The 14971-nt window shown below is 55.0% G+C and overlaps 2 protein-coding genes across 2 annotated transcripts; both read right to left on the reverse strand.

The window, feature by feature from the left end:
• Window positions 1–579: 579 nt before the first annotated feature.
• GGS23DRAFT_455116 (mitochondrial protein from FMP27-domain-containing protein) lies at window positions 580–9918 on the reverse strand. Its single transcript, XM_051514050.1, has 2 exons — window positions 9817–9918; window positions 580–9744 (listed from the first exon to the last, which is right to left on the reverse strand). Exon 2 carries the CDS (start codon window positions 9702–9704, stop codon window positions 789–791), a length of 8916 nt encoding a protein of 2971 aa, XP_051373310.1. The 5' UTR covers window positions 9705–9744; window positions 9817–9918; the 3' UTR covers window positions 580–788.
• Window positions 9919–11266: 1348 nt separating this feature from the next.
• Window positions 11267–14744, reverse strand: GGS23DRAFT_560978 (uncharacterized protein). Its single transcript, XM_051515917.1, has 7 exons — window positions 14387–14744; window positions 13023–14313; window positions 12484–12828; window positions 12370–12417; window positions 12119–12231; window positions 11775–12043; window positions 11267–11697 (listed from the first exon to the last, which is right to left on the reverse strand). The coding sequence occupies exons 1-7, from the start codon at window positions 14591–14593 to the stop codon at window positions 11439–11441; spliced, it is 2532 nt and encodes an 843-aa protein (XP_051373311.1). The 5' UTR covers window positions 14594–14744; the 3' UTR covers window positions 11267–11438.
• Between the last annotated feature and the right edge of the window lie 227 nt (window positions 14745–14971).

The following is a 14971-nucleotide window of genomic DNA, read 5'->3' on the forward strand; positions in this document are numbered from 1 at the left end:
CCTGTAGAGGAAGCAGGTGAGGAGGCATGCTCTACTACCTGCTTTCGGACCTGCTATGCGCAGACCTAATTAGCTACGACTAGGTGATAGCCGACGCCATGTGTTCGAAAACGAAGGTCTCTCTGCGAGGCCAGATAGACGAACCAGCTCGGGATGGCCTACTACATCTTCCGCAGAGCGGGGAGGCTGTGACTAGCTTGGTAAAGCATAAATGGTATCTAGACGATGGCTGGATAGCTAGCACACACACACACACACACACGCATACACACCGAAGATTATTGCTCACTCCACTCCCTCTGCGATGCTGCCCCCTTGCAACTGCCGCGTCTAGATCTATCCCAGCCAACATGTCCGGCGGCGAGGGCATCAGGCCGTTCGTTGATTAATATTGTATTTCTCATTAAGCTATCCAATCGGGGGAAAAAGCAAATCCATTTTTGTGTATCCTTCTCCGAGCTCCTTTCCCATGCAAGAATGCAACGCTACCACTACCATCTATCACCACCTCTACCGCTCGTCTTGTTTGCTGTGCGCCACTACTACTAGGCGCTAGGGCTACTATGTATGCTCTCCTATCGTTGGACTCTGGCCCTGGCTACCTGGCGCGCTCGGGGCCTGCTGTGTGTGCGTGAAAGCCCGCTCCGTTCCCTAGATCAGTGTGCTGGCTCCCCTCTTTGGGCCGTGCAGGCGCTGAGTTAGTAGTTCTCGTGGCGCGACGGGCAATTGGCGAACTAGGAGCCCGCGGCATGCCGCGGCCGACCGTTCCCGTCCGCGTCCCCGACCCGCTAGCCTATCCACCTGTCCTCGTCGCGGCCGTCGTCGCGCTCGTCGTCGCGGGCGCCCGCCCTGAAGTCGCTGACGCTCTTGGCGTCGCCGCTCTCGCGGTCCATGAGCCGGCTCGTCAGCGCGTTCAGCTTGCCCTTGAAGAAGCCGCCCGAGCCCGTCGACGTCGACTTGCGCCGGCCGCTGGCGTCGACCCGCGGGCTGCCGATGGTCGTCGCCGCCCGGAACGGGCTCAGCGCGTTGATCCCGCTGCTCGTCTTCGGCCGCGGTATGTCGGCTCCGAAGCCGGTGGGCGACCGGTCCACGGGCGTGGCCGGCGTCATCTTGACAAACGAGGGCAGGGGGGGCGTGCTTCGGTTGTTATTGTTGTTCATGATGCTATTGTTGCCTTCGACGCCGTCGCGGAACGAGCGGCTATACGAGCGCGACGAGGCGATGCTAGAGCTTCGGCTGTTGGACCGTTGCGGCACGGAGATATTCGGTTGCACGCCCCTTACGCTCCTGGGCGGCGATCGTGAGTAGTCCACTGGGCTCGTTCCAAATATGCTCGCCGAATCATCGCTGTTGTCGCCGCTGTTGGATACATTTGGCGTCGCCAGGAGGACGTTGCTGGTTGCTAGTTCGCGTTGCTTGCTCTGCTGGGCTATGTTGGGCCGGTGTTTGTTAAGCTTGTTGCTGATGATGGCGCCGGTGTGAGAGATCAGCGCCTTGATCACGCGAGACTTGAGTTCTAGGGCTAGGTCAAGATTGGACCAGGTTTTGTTCCGGTATTCAATCGTAGGCAGACGGAAGACAAAGTCGTGTACATCCTCGAGGTTCCGATCGCCTTTGCCCTTGTAGCTGAGGCAGAGGACCACCGAAGGCATTTTGATATACGCAAAGGTCATGTAATTGGAGGCACGCGTAATCATCTTTGTCAAGTCGTCCGAAGGCTTGTCTTGCGAGTTAGCGGGTTTCCAGGTAAGGCCGAACCGTCCAGCTTTCTTGGTTTCGTTGGTAGCAAACGAGGTGGCAGTCGGGGTTCGCCCGATCCCCTGTCGTGAGGGGCCGGTAGCATGCAAGGACTCGTAGGACGGCTTCTTGCTGATCGTCTTGGAGCCGAAGAACCGGAGTACGTTGCTACTACTACCGTCGCCCGAGTTGATACTGACGGCCTTGGACTTCTGATCTTCGGGCGCACGTGAATCGAGAGCCAGTGTGGGCTGAAGACGAAGCTCCAAGGAGCCCGCCCTGGCCGAAAAGGTAGAGTCCTTGTCCGAGACCGCAGTACCGACCCTGCTGGAGCCGGACATGGCATCGTCCGCAATTTCGTCGTCCTCCGCTTCGCCCGGGAACATCGACTTTATGATGAAGGGCGTGTCGCTCTGTTCAACTGGCCCATCTCCATCCATACCAGGGAAGATGTACTCGAAAAGCTTCCTCCCTACTTCGTGTTCCAGCTGAATCCTCATGGGAAATAGATTCACTTCGAAGTGGTCCATCACGGGTATCCCCGCGATGGCTTCCAGCATGTGCCAGTAAACACGGACCATGTGCTTCTCATCTGGGCTGGCGGTAGTGGCCTTCCCGTCTTCGAAGAAGGGCGCGACCATCTCCGGGTAGATCGCATCTGGCATGAGGTTCAGGCCCAGCACTTTGCCAACCTGCATCAAGTTGATATGAGAGCCGTCTGAGTTGTCGGTACGGTCGTACTCGACATCGCCCAGCTGTAGTTCGACCAATGGCTCATTGTTATCTCGAATAAGATGCCAGACAATTTCCTTTGCCGAGATGGTCCATCTTAATAAGGCATTGCTCTGCGACGCATTGTCGTACTTTCTCTGCGAAGTGGTGATAGCCTTCATCATGAAGAACAACTCATCTTCGCAGGCTGAGAGATCACGCTCCAGGAGCAGCCTGTCTTCCCACCCCTTCCTGTCTAGGTACTTCGAGTGAACCTGGAAATGAGTCTTGATATCCTCCAGCTGCCTAATGCGTTCTTGCAGTCGGGTGACCATTTCGGGGGTTCCTCGCAGATCGCTAAAGTCTGACGCCAGCATGATCTTCTCCAATCTCTCGCTCCTGGTCTTCTCTAGCGGTTCGCTGTACATGAGAAGATCAAGCACGATGACGTACACGGCGTAATACTGAGACGAGTTGCATAGAGCTCGAGCCTGGGGGAATTCCACCCACAGGTTGTCCATCCTGGTCTCGGTGCTCTCTGCTGTCGGATTGTTGCCCTCGGTGTTGACTTCGTCATTGTACTTCAGTCGGAGAGTGTTGAACTTGTCGTATCTCAGCATGGCTGATGTCTTCTGCACAACTCGCTTGAAGCCGAAAGGATCCGTTTTGAAATCGTACATGACTTCCATGGGCACCCAGGGCGGCCAGGACGAACCGGAAGGCGTCCCGTACGTGTTTCCGGAATACATAGATAATAACTGACCCGAGAACCACTTCTGGTGCGTAACGAAGAACTGAGCGCTGTCCATTCTGAGGAGGAAACGCCGTTGGACTAAACCGCTGACCTGGTCGGACAGTCTAGCCTTCTCCATAACCTCAACCACCTTAAGATCCATTCCTTTGGCGGTGATCAAGACCACATGCTTTTTATTCTTTTCGCTTTGGAGTTGGATTTGCGGTGCGATTAAACGGACGTGGTAGGAATTCTGAGGCGCGAACTCGTCTGCAATACTGCTCGTGAGGTCTTCCATGTTTGTGTTGCTAGGGCCTTCGGACGAAGAGTATCCGTCCGCGTCGACATATTTCCTGCCGTCTCGGAGAATCTGCTTGATGCGGTATTCGATATCTTCATCGACGTCACTAGACTGCCCGCCGCCGTCGGAGGCTGGGGGAGCGTCGCTGGAGGGTGCGTTTGCGGATTTGCCGTTCTGCTTAGCCCTAGCCTGCTCCTCGACGATGTCCAAGATGAATTTGACGGCAGGCCGAGACAGATAGTAAACAAAGCCGCGCCGCTGGCTGACCTGATGACTGTACCGGAGAATGATGTTTCGCAGGAGGTTGTTCCATTTTAGCTGCATATTGTGAATCACGAACCTGTTCTTAAAGTCGCTCGCAAATTCCGCCCCTGGCTGTCCGTTGACTTCCCCTCCCTTGTCGGCCGGCTCGTTCAGTCCCAGGCTTTGAGGCTCGGAGTCCTTTGTTGATATCCCCAGGCCGTTGGCAAGTGCCTTGATAGTAACTTCTTCTAGCATGCTCTCCATAAATGACCTCTTGTCTTTCAGGACGGCGACATGCCTGCTGAGTCTTTCAAAGTCAACTCTGAAGTCGGAGTCGGAGTCGTTTTGGAGAGAGCGCAACTCGGCTTCGCCAGCGTTGCGTGAGTTGACCGCGATCTGAGTTCGCAACTGTTCTAAACGAGTCTGGATGAGCTGCGACTGAACCCTCCGAGGATCGTCATCTTGGCTCATTGTGCAGAGATGCGTGGGTTCGTCCCCGAAAGGGCTCGTACGGTCCGGGTCCCCATCAATGATGCCGCCAATATCGGTTTGTCTGAAATAAGTAATGTGAGGCGAGTATACCAAAGGCAGAATTTGCGTATCTGGGTTTGGTTTGGACGGCAGAATCCAGTCAAGTTCGACAAAGTCGTCCATATCGATCCAACTAAAATCGTTGTCAGGGATGGTGAAATTCGAGTAGTCTGGGACGTCGTCATCTTGTTGCGATAACAGAGTCGAAACTGAACCCTTCTTAACCGCCGCGGCGGCCGTACCTCCGACACTAGCAGAGACAGCACGAACATCTGCGGATACCAGGTCGAGCTGAGCAGCGTGCATTTTAATACCAGTCGTTCTACCGTTTGTCTTGTGACCCCGGTCTCGAGTATTGAATTCCTCCCGGCGTTGGTGGATATCGAGCATAAAGCTGTCGAACCTGACTTTGATACCAGTAGCCGAGACGGAGCTCTCGGAATATTTGTCGACATCTTTATGCTTGTATATATGGCTCAGGAACAACGGGGCCAAGAGGAGGTTATACTTGATCGTACCCAGATGCCTCCCAAACTTCTTGCTGCTCTTTTCTCTCAAGGGCCAGAGTGAGCCTTGACGAACAGGCAGTGACATCGGGCCGCTAAATAAAGACCACCAGGCGAAGAAGTGAGTGAAGAATCTGGGGGTTAAATGCACCGTGTTGTAGCTCTTCGAAGGTTGCACGTCCGGCGATGCCCAATCGCGGCCGGCGGGGGCCCTGACTGCGATTGAAAGGTGGATGTATTCGCTCCGGAAGCCCCTGAAGGCATCGTACGGCAGATCGCCGTCCTGCGATTTCGCATGCTGCGGCGCCTTCAGAACAACGTTGTAATGCGGCGCGAACTGGAAGCTGCGTCTCCCGTCTTCGATGGCCTGTTCGAAGACAAGTCCGGCCATCCACTGTACGTTACCGGACAGCTTCATGACTACCTTCTTGAATGCAGCGCTGGATTTGAGACTTGATTCGCTCACCATGCTTTCGTCCTCTCCGATACGACGCGATGCTTCCCTAACTTGATGACTATAGTCGGGTATTGCGAGGACGTAGTCGCCGCTCTCAACAGTCATGAATCTCTTCGGGTCGTCGTCAGCGTGAACGTCCCATCTCACGTTATTTCGCCAACACATTAAAAACCCGGCGCCGTTGCCGGTAACATTATAGGGATCTCTTGTGCCCTTCAGAGCAAGATGGACATCGCCACCTCCCCTCCATGCAATCCGTACCCGAGAGTGGAAGTTGAGCCTTATCTTATCCCAGAACCCTACGCGTTCCGACGGATCCAACTGCGGCTTGGTGAATGATTCAATAGCCATCATCATGTCTTGAATAACCGGTTGATACGACGGGCCCCAGGTAATTCTTGTAGGATGCGCGGTATTGATGTCGACGTGCATATCCGAGTACGATTTCACTGGTCCTATCGTGCGGCGAACGTCGATAGCGAATCCCCTCCCGCTCGACACGCCTGGTTCTGGATTACTAGGCGGAGTGATCTGTACTCTGATACTGCGAGTAGATTCATTGCCGTGGTATTCTTCGGCGATGACAAAATCCGTCTTGAGTGACAAGGCGGCGAGCTTAGACGATTGGCCAACTTTGATCCCCGGAACGTGGAACAGAGGTAGAGGATAATCTCGCAGACTAACTCTCGCCTCGCCCATATGAACTTGGACGTTCATAGGGATAAGGAGAGAATACTCCATGTCTCTTGGCATCCCTTTTCCGACTTCGTGGAGGAAATCTGGCAGCTTCTGGATCGAGAACGATGGCTTGTCGATCACGACGTGCAGATCCGTTATGATCGTGCCCATCAGTGCTGGCCGCTGCGGTACTTCTAGGATCTTCTCGTTGTCTTCGATATCGTCGGGAATGTGATCCGGGCCCCAGAACGAGCCACGCATCTCCTTCATCTGAGATTTTGCCGTTAAATAATCACGGTCGATGCGCTTCTTCCAGCTCTGGGCGTTATGCTCGTGAAGTTTGACACGAGCCTCCTGAATCGACACGTGGGCGTTGCCGCTCATACCGCAAACCGTCTCCGGATCGTACCGCGGGTTTCTTCCCCTGCCCAGCTCAGCGTGGGGACGCTCATCGTGATCTTCTTTGCCGAGGTCGTCCTCGCTCCTACTTCGTGCCCAGGAAGCGTTCGAATGTGCGGTTCTCCCTCTCGCCCTCGCTGACCGGTTGCGTTTCCGGGATCCTTTCCTCATACCCTCTTCGTGGATCTTCTTCGCCTTGACACGGAAAGCATCCTCACGCGCAAGTCGCTGTAGCTGCTCAACACGCCCAGCTCTGTAAATCATACCCAGCTTCCACTCAAAAGCACCATCTTCGAGTTCGAATAAGAAAGTGCGAGCCTTTAGAGACACCTTGGGCACATTCTTCGGGCCTTCCGGCCCCTTGTCCAAGATATATTCGTTTGTGCCAGTCTTAAAGCGATGATGAAGCTGCTGGGTCGCCTTGAACACGTTGACAAGACTGTCGGATATTTCGTGGATGATAAGCTCATGAGGCACAGCTAATCGCACGGCATCCGTCACTACATCGAACATCTTCTCATTGTGGAAGCCACCGGCAGATAGCTTTCGACGGGATTCGCGATAATCTAGACGAATCGACATGATGCTTACGACGCGCGCCCAGACTCCTCTCATTCGAGGTGCGCCAGCATATAAGCGCACTAGTTTGGAGAAGACGAATGGGGGTGCCCATCTATGCCGGCCAGCCTCTATGCCGTAGACCTGCAGCATTAAGGGGGGGCCGGAAGGCATATCCGCCTTAAGCTGGATCAGAGAAATCTTTACCTCGAAAGTAACAAGCTCTTTAGGCTGTCGGCCGAAGCCATCTGTCTGGCCGGCGGCGGGCGAGTCAGGTGATACGAGTGGAGGGCTCAGATGCCCTGCCCTCGGGCTTGCTGGCGCCGGACGCTGGGATGTCGACCCGCTCGTGAACGCATTTCGCAGAACCATGATGGCGACGCCTACGGAGTAGTGTCTGAAGAGCGAATACTTGGCAAGAAGCGTCTTCATATGGGAATGAAGGTGCAGTATCGGGCCCTGAGCGTCGCTGTGCGTGGAGAGCGCTACCTCGAAACGAGGTATTTGGAAGAAGGGGTCAACTTCCCATTTCTCCGGGGCTTCGGCTATGAATGCCTCGAGGCCACGTATATGGACCGTAAGCCTTCGCCCATCCCCATCGTACTGCTGTTTCTTGCGCGGAGAGAGAGGTGTGGAAATGGCACTTAAGAATTCTGGATCGGGGATAAAAGACCGGCTGACTGCCCTTCTCCTCGAGGGCGGTCTCTGGCGTAAGGTATCCAACCTATGAGCACGATATTCCGTCGACCACGACTCCATCTGAAGCACGACGCCGCGTGGACTCCCTGGGAAGTCGTCGTCGACTCCCGTTATTTCGGCGCTGAAATCTTCAACCTGCACCGAGAAATGAAATAGCCACTGCGGAAAAGCGCGGATGACGTTTTTCGACCTTTGCGTCTTCGGCCCTACCCGCTTGTCGGGCTCGACGTCCAGCTTAAGCTGGCGGACTATTTGGCGCAGGCCCTCCGTTATCTCTGGCCGCGTCATGCGAATCGCAAGGGTTTGGAGGTACCCATTCGCGACGACATGGACATCGGGCGTGGCCGAGAGCTGGACCTTGAGGTCAAACGAGTCGGTCTCGATCAAGTCAAATCGGCTGCCTTGAGTAGTCTGGTAATAAAGCTGATGGGTTTGTATTCGCATCGACGACACTAAAGAGTAGTGCAGGTCTTCCATCACGGAGTGGAGAGATTCGAGGTCGAGTGATATGGAGGAGATGGAAGAGATGATCAAGTCGAAATCATCCGGGTCCTGCGTCTTCTGGACTGGCGGCAGGGCTATCCTCAGAACCGGCTCGTGCATGGAGAATTTGATGTTAGCTTTCGGCAGCAGGCGAGAGATGAGCATATGCCTCTGCTGCACACGCGCTCTCGGGGCCTTCGGTCGAGGCTGGAGGAGGGCAATGAGTACGGGAAGATGCTTCGGGTCTAGATCAACGGAAGGCGACGTGACGACGGAGTTTGCGAAAAGGATGTTGGCATTTCTTTCCTCGGCGCTCCCGACTTCAGAAAGCTCGACAGTCTTCGAGGGCAGAGTAGTTTTTACGGTAGTGGTGGCCATCGGAATGTACACCACTCTCTCTGGCTTCCCATGGCCGTCATCGAGACCAACGGAGATTGACAACGCCGCCGCCAGAGCCTCATGAGCGATATCCTTTGACGGGAAATACATGCGGTGTGCCGGTGACTTGGGGTCTAGGCGATGCAGATCGATGCCGACCTCCTTCATCGAAGCGTTCAAGAGCAAAGGCGAGCCAGCTGACTTCACGATATCTAACCTTTTTGTGAGACTGACGAAGCTAGCCGCGAACTGGACCTCCTTGATGCCTCGGAGAATAGAGCTCGCGAAGTTCTTAGAATCAGACACAGTTTGCATCAATTCCTGATCGGTGCTTCCGGGCTGGTCGACTTCTTGGATGACCTTGTCAACCAGTACTTCGATTGATTCGGCCTGCGTGTAGGCAGTGGGAGATCGACGCTTAGATTTCCGGTAGAGGTCGAGACAGCTCCGTATGTCGTCGTAGGGGACATGCACTCTACCCAGCTTCAGAGCTATGCCCGCGTCCCGAAGCCCGTCTAGGTTATCGTAGAGGAACCCGTGGACGTTTAGCGTGGCACTGTCCAAGACCTCAATGGCCTCGCCCCCTTTGGCGGTAAAGAGAACGCTCCGAAGGGTGACGATCCATTCGGCAGACTGCTGCTGTCGGTTCTTAGCAGATCCGGCCTGGAAGAAGAAACGGGCTCGGTCAACCATACGATTCCGAGTGTCGAGGGCCATGGTGAAACTACCGAACTGGACCTTGCCAGTGTCCACGACGTGAAGCGTCGAATCAGTCGCTACAACATCGACCATGCGCAGCCAGTTGACATTCCGATGTAGCTTCTTTATGCGTTCTTTAATTTTTGTGAGTTGCTTCCAAGTAGCGCCACGGGCTGGTTCAACCCGTGCCTGGCCCGGATTCTCGGATGAAGCCTTGAGCTTGACATGCTGCGATCCCCGTTCCCCCACATTATTGTTGTTTTTTTCGTTGTTTCCCTCGGTGCCTTCGACGTCGAGGTGCTTCTGTCCCTCGAGCTCCTGGATGTCAACGGTTACGGCGAGCTCGCTGACGACCAGGCTGAGCCAAGTCGGCTGGGAGAAGGTCGGGCGGTGGAGGTTGAGGCCGAGGCCCCGGATTTCGATCTTGATCCCATCTTTAGGAGAGTAGGCCAAGCGTCGGAGCGAGAAGTAGCCGATCCGCTGTATCGATATACCGGTGGCTATGCGAAGCACGGCAAACAAGACGAAGGACGATAGGTAGAGGAGGACGAGGACGCCGAAGATGAAAGTCGGATTTAGGAGTGCCATCATAGTGGCACCTCAAGCAAGGCGCGTTCCTCCGCGTTGCCTACTAGCAGAAGAAGAAACGTCAGCATAGGTTGCAACGGCAGGGACGGCCCAGGGAGATCTCTCGCATGCTCACGTTGTCGCCTCAGATTCGTGCGCTCCCTGCATCATCCAAGTCACCGGGTCAGACACCGATCCATCACGTTGCGCGCCGGGTATGTCTAGGGTAGCGGCAGGGAGACGAGCTTGCTCGCGTCGGTAACGCAACTGGGCCGGTCGATACGGGACAACGAGATCTCTCGAGCTGCGGTGTATGCGCGTACGAGATCTGTCAGAGGTAGGACGGCCAACTGCGCGCGAGGCTTCGGGTGCGGTGAAGTATTACAGCCGTGTGTGACTGGAGGAGAGCAGCAAAGCGTGGCGGGCGGGTGTATGAGATAGGAGACGGACGGGCTGCCGGGGATTAGCAGTGGGAAGAATAGAGGCATGTACATGGCCATGCACGTCACAATGCATTCCTCGCTGGCCAGGTACAAGTCGAAGCAGGTTGCAGAGGGGGGGGGGGGGACCTCAGGCGTCGAGGGCACGCTAAGTCCAGCAGGGAGCTCGCGCAAGTGACCCCAAGCATCGGGACCCGTTCGCTGGGAAGGACAGCAACGTGGAAACGACAAGCAAATCCGCCGAAAGCTCGGCGCCTCCTGGCCAGGAACCCGGTCATCGTGGCCCCCCTTTGTGCGCATATGTACATAATTATACACTCAACCCTACCTCGCCGCGTGGGGTTATCGTGGTTAGTTGCATAGCCCGGTGCGACCAACCCCTACTTTTCCCAGATAAGGTTCTTCTGCTCGACCTTCTGTCCCTATATTGTGCATATCTTATAGCTAGGTACGTGCATACGCGCGCGCCTTCGTAGTTCGGATGGCTACCCACGACAGTATCCCACGTACAATTTGCCCCTTTCCTATATATATATTTATGTTGTTGCGTAAAACGTAGACGCATACATTCTACGACTCGCAGATGTAGGCTTACAAGAGCTAATTCCATAGTGACATATGTACGTATGCGTATGTGCATTGGGGGGGTAAATCGTGCAGAACCTGCCTGCCAGGTACCTAGGTACCTAAGGTACCAAACCTGCCTTCTCCCACCTCCTAACTGCCGGCAGAAATGCGCACCTACGAGACCTATAAGTACCTATGTACAGGTAGATATAAATCAGATAATAGGTACCTCTTTGGGGAACCAAGGAGGCTGGCCAGTATGTGCTGGACGGACGAGCTGGAAATGAGAGAACCTCTCCCACCGGCTCGTCCCGGCCCTGCACATCCTCCTTTCCGCCCTTTGGCCTCATGCCCGACCCATCAGAATTTATACCAGGTTAACCCATTCTTTACCTTCGTCCGCTTTTGCCTCACCGTTCTTAAATCCGTGCGCTCCCCCCCTATATCCAGACCCCACATCGAGAGTCTTACGAGGTGCGCAGACATCTCGCGTATATGAGTATACTACGGAGGTACGTGTGCACTCTGACCGGCTACCCGTCCGTGGGTAAGGTGCCTGGTGTCCGAAGAGGATATCGATCGTGTACTCATGAGGTAGAATTGATTGCACATCGTGCTAAGTCAGGGCCACGCAACGCCTAATATATGCATCCAATTACCCGGTCCCGATCCCGGCCCCGTAGAAAACCACAGGTCGCCAAATTCCCGTCTAATCCTAAGCCATAACAATACTCCCCCCCTTTTGGTGGTGCTATAGTTTCGACCGAACCGCCTCTAACCTATATTTGACATCCTTGAGCGCCTTAGTGGTCGGTGACCAATCGTCAAACTGTTGCAGCAACTCGACCGTCTCCGAGTACAACTCCGTCCGAACAAACTCCTCCTCCAGCAACCCGCGCATGATCCACGGCAACATGAAGGGATTGGGGTTTGCCAATCGTTCTTGCTTATGAACCCGACACGGCACTCCCGACACGTTGGTCGTCTCGAGCGCATGCGATATCGCCAAGCTTCGGCACATTAGCAGGGTTCGGGTCGTACCATGTGCTAGCTAGGTAGCCTGTAGACGTAGATGTGTATAACTTACTCGTACACCTGCTCGTCGTCGTAGAGCCTCGAATGGCCCTCGCCGGAATAGAGACTCCCGGCCAGTGGCACAGAGAGCTCGCGGATGAGCCCGTGGTCGCTGATGCCCAGGTTCCGAAGTTTCAACGCGAACCCAACGAGGTGGGCGATGAAGTCGGGCGCGTGGATACGCCCATCAATGAATACTGCCCTGCAGATGTAAGGATGTGACGCAGGCGAGTAGATCGCCGACTCCATTGGAACCAACTGATCATCGATACTGCCAATGTACTGTATATCGGCACTCAGTACTCGTAAACAGCCAAGGCTCGCGGATGGGGCCGGAACCAGAATTCCTCGACTTACCGTGACACGGGCACCGTATCCAATAACAGCCTCGAGTGCATGCTGGTATCTTTTAGAGATTTCACTTTCGGGGTCCGCGAATTGCCAAAGTTCGGCAGCGGTGCCCATCAACACTGTAACACTTACAGTTAGCATGCATCCTTCCGTAGCAGTCTCCACGGCTTTTCCGGAGGCTCGGTGAGCTCGCCGACTATCATCAGAAGTAGATGGAACGGCATGTCTTAAAAGAAACGATTTCGAGAAAAACTCACTGCCCATGCCCGACTTGTAGTCGGGGAAAGGTCCTAGCGATACACCGGCTAATAGTCAAAAGTCAGAGGCGAGAACCACGGGTCACGGTGGTATCATCGGCGTAGTGTACGAACCCATAGCGCAAACGCCAACCCTAGAGCGCGTGATAATTTCCAAATTTATCAACTTTTCGAGCAGCATCAAACCGACAGGGACGCCCTGAGAATGGCAGGCTAGAACGATGAGATCAGCCCTACGAATATGGTCGATCCAGTTCAACAGTAGTTTCCAGAGGTTGTCGACTCTATCCGCAATCTTGCCCTCCCCCTCGAGAGCGATCTTTTCGATTTCGCAGTCGCCACAGCCATGGCTGTCCGCCCACCTCCGGATCGCTTCAGCACAATGATTCGCGAAGCGGATCGAGGTTCCCGTCGGTTGCCCTATCATCGGGCGTAGATACGCAGCCGGGAAAAGACCATCTGTCACAAATTAACATCACACACGAGGCAGACAAGATCCCGCCATCAAATCTATCGGCTTTGCCTAGTACGAGGTTGGGAGAAGAGCATGAAGCGGGAGAGTGGTGACATACTGCAAACACGTTAGCTTCGGCCGCGAACAACAAAACTCCAGAAAACAATAATCGATATCCGTAATGATTTTCGTACATACCGTATACCTATAGCAACCGCTTTCTTGATTCTTGGCGGTTCTTTAACGAGAAATACGTGGTTTCCGGGAGGTTGTTGTATACGCAGCAGTAGCTGGGTGATTTGCTTGATTATCGACGGATTGTCCTTCATCCGATAGGTGCTTCGAAACGACGGCAGAAGCAGGTTCTGGGTTGAGGATCTGCCGGGGCCCGGAACAGTCGTCGACTTGAGAGGCGCAGTTTTAGCAGACATGTCTGACTGGGGAGTCTCTGGTCTCGGTAACGCTTCGTCTATATCCATGGACTGCGGCCGTACCCTCTTGCTCCTCTTGGCCTTAACTGCCGTCTCTTTCGGGGCTTTGACCGAAGTCTCCTTCGGAGGCACATCATTTCCGTTTATCTCTAGGCTAGTTGAGCGCCTCGGGTGTGCTTCTGAGCCGTCGCCGATGATAGCCAGCTCGCCAGGCTCTGGGACGGTCGCCGCCTTTGCGCTGTCTTTCTGGCCCGTGTCCCTAGACCAAAAAGCCCAGGTGGAACTCGCGGCCGGCTTGCCCGTTTCTGTCCGCTTCGGTGGTGGCGCATCCTCCATCACCACATCCTGTGTTTCTTTAGGGGTGGGATCTTGAGCTGACGGTGCTTCGATGGCTGTCTGCGCGGGGTCGTCGGGGGTTGGTGGCGCGGTAGATGAATACCAAAACCCAAACCAAGAGGTGGTCGATTTGGTAGGCTCCGCGGGCTCCATTCGTGGTGCCTGTTCAGGTTCGGGCTGGGCGGCGTTCGGCTGTGCACTCTCCGGTTCTTTAGGAGAGTCAACTTCAATGTTTTGGTCGTTCAATGTCACATCTTGTAGCGCCTCGTCCTTCGGTGTTACGACGTCAGGCGCCGACGGCCTGCTAAACCATCCCAACCAGCCCGAGGAAGCCTGCGGTTGGAGGATTGGCGTTTCCGTCGGGGGAGGTTCGTTGTTACTGCTCGCGGTCGCATTTTGACCCGTTTGGGTTTGGTCCTTTGGGTCGGTATCTCTATCAGATTCGCCTGACTTATTTTCATCTCGAAGCCTCCCTCTAGACTCGTTATCCTGCTGTTCGGACGGCCTAACCGTTTCCGACATCTTCGACATCGTTCGGATCGATCGAGCATCGGCCCCGGCAGGGCTGTCGCTCCTCTTGGACTCGTAACGACTAAGGTCTGCGGCGGCTCCGGGTCGTAGAGTGCCACCCATTATCGTCTGATGTGAGACTTGGGTAGAGGCAGATGATTTGGGCGTGGGCGCTCGTGGCCAAGAGCCATACCAGCTCGGAGACTTGCGAACCTATCAAAGATGCAAAGCGAGGTCAACAGCAGCTCGAGGTAAACACGGCTAGATTGCCTAGTAAATAGCAGACCTGCTTTGTATCGACGGAGTCGGCAGTCGTGGTTGCATCGGGATCACGTCGGCTCCTGGGTGGTGCTGCCTGGGCGGGCGCAGCTTCGGACGGTTCTAGTGATGCAACACGGGCGGCAGCTCGTGACGGCCGGGTCGCAGGTTTGTGTGCGTCATTACCTCCCCCGTCGGAGGGGTTTGGTCTCGCACGCTTTCGTGGGAGCATCATTGGGATCACGATGGAGGGCCCGGCGGTTGGATGTGCAACTCCATGAGACGCTCCCTCTGTTGTTGTCGATTCCGGAGTTGTATTGTAACCGACTTCCACTCCCGCGTCGGCGTGTGCTGCACCTACTTAACTGAACTGGGCCTGCTAGAACGGACCTCGGAAGGACAAGCTACAGTGTGGGATGGGTTCACGTTACGTACTACACAGGTACATCCCCTGCCCTGGAAAACTGGAGCCTGGAACCCGGCCGCTAATAGTGTGTTGAGGTGCGGGAATGTATCTCCAAATCTCCGTCTCAGGGACACCTTATGCATGTACATTATGGACATAACTAGGTACCTAAGGTACCTGTACTCATATTGTACTAGTACGTGTATG

Source organism: Durotheca rogersii (assembly GCF_024521655.1).
Source record: "Durotheca rogersii strain YMJ 92031201 chromosome Unknown GGS23scaffold_6, whole genome shotgun sequence".
Lineage (NCBI taxonomy): Eukaryota > Fungi > Ascomycota > Sordariomycetes > Xylariales > Xylariaceae > Durotheca > Durotheca rogersii.

Excerpts from the sequence above, each read along its gene's own strand:
- GGS23DRAFT_455116 (XM_051514050.1), bottom strand. The coding sequence starts at position 9,704 with ATGATGGCACTCCTAAATCCGACTTTCATCTTCGGCGTCCTCGTCCTC.
- GGS23DRAFT_560978 (XM_051515917.1), bottom strand. The coding sequence starts at position 14,593 with ATGATGCTCCCACGAAAGCGTGCGAGACCAAACCCCTCCGACGGGGGA. Across the intron at positions 12,829-13,022 it reads AGCGGTTGCTATAGGTATAC|ATGGTCTTTTCCCGGCTGCG; the intron begins GGTATGTACGAA and ends AATTTGTGACAG. Across the intron at positions 12,232-12,369 it reads CTACAAGTCGGGCATGGGCA|TGTTGATGGGCACCGCTGCC; the intron begins GTGAGTTTTTCT and ends TAAGTGTTACAG.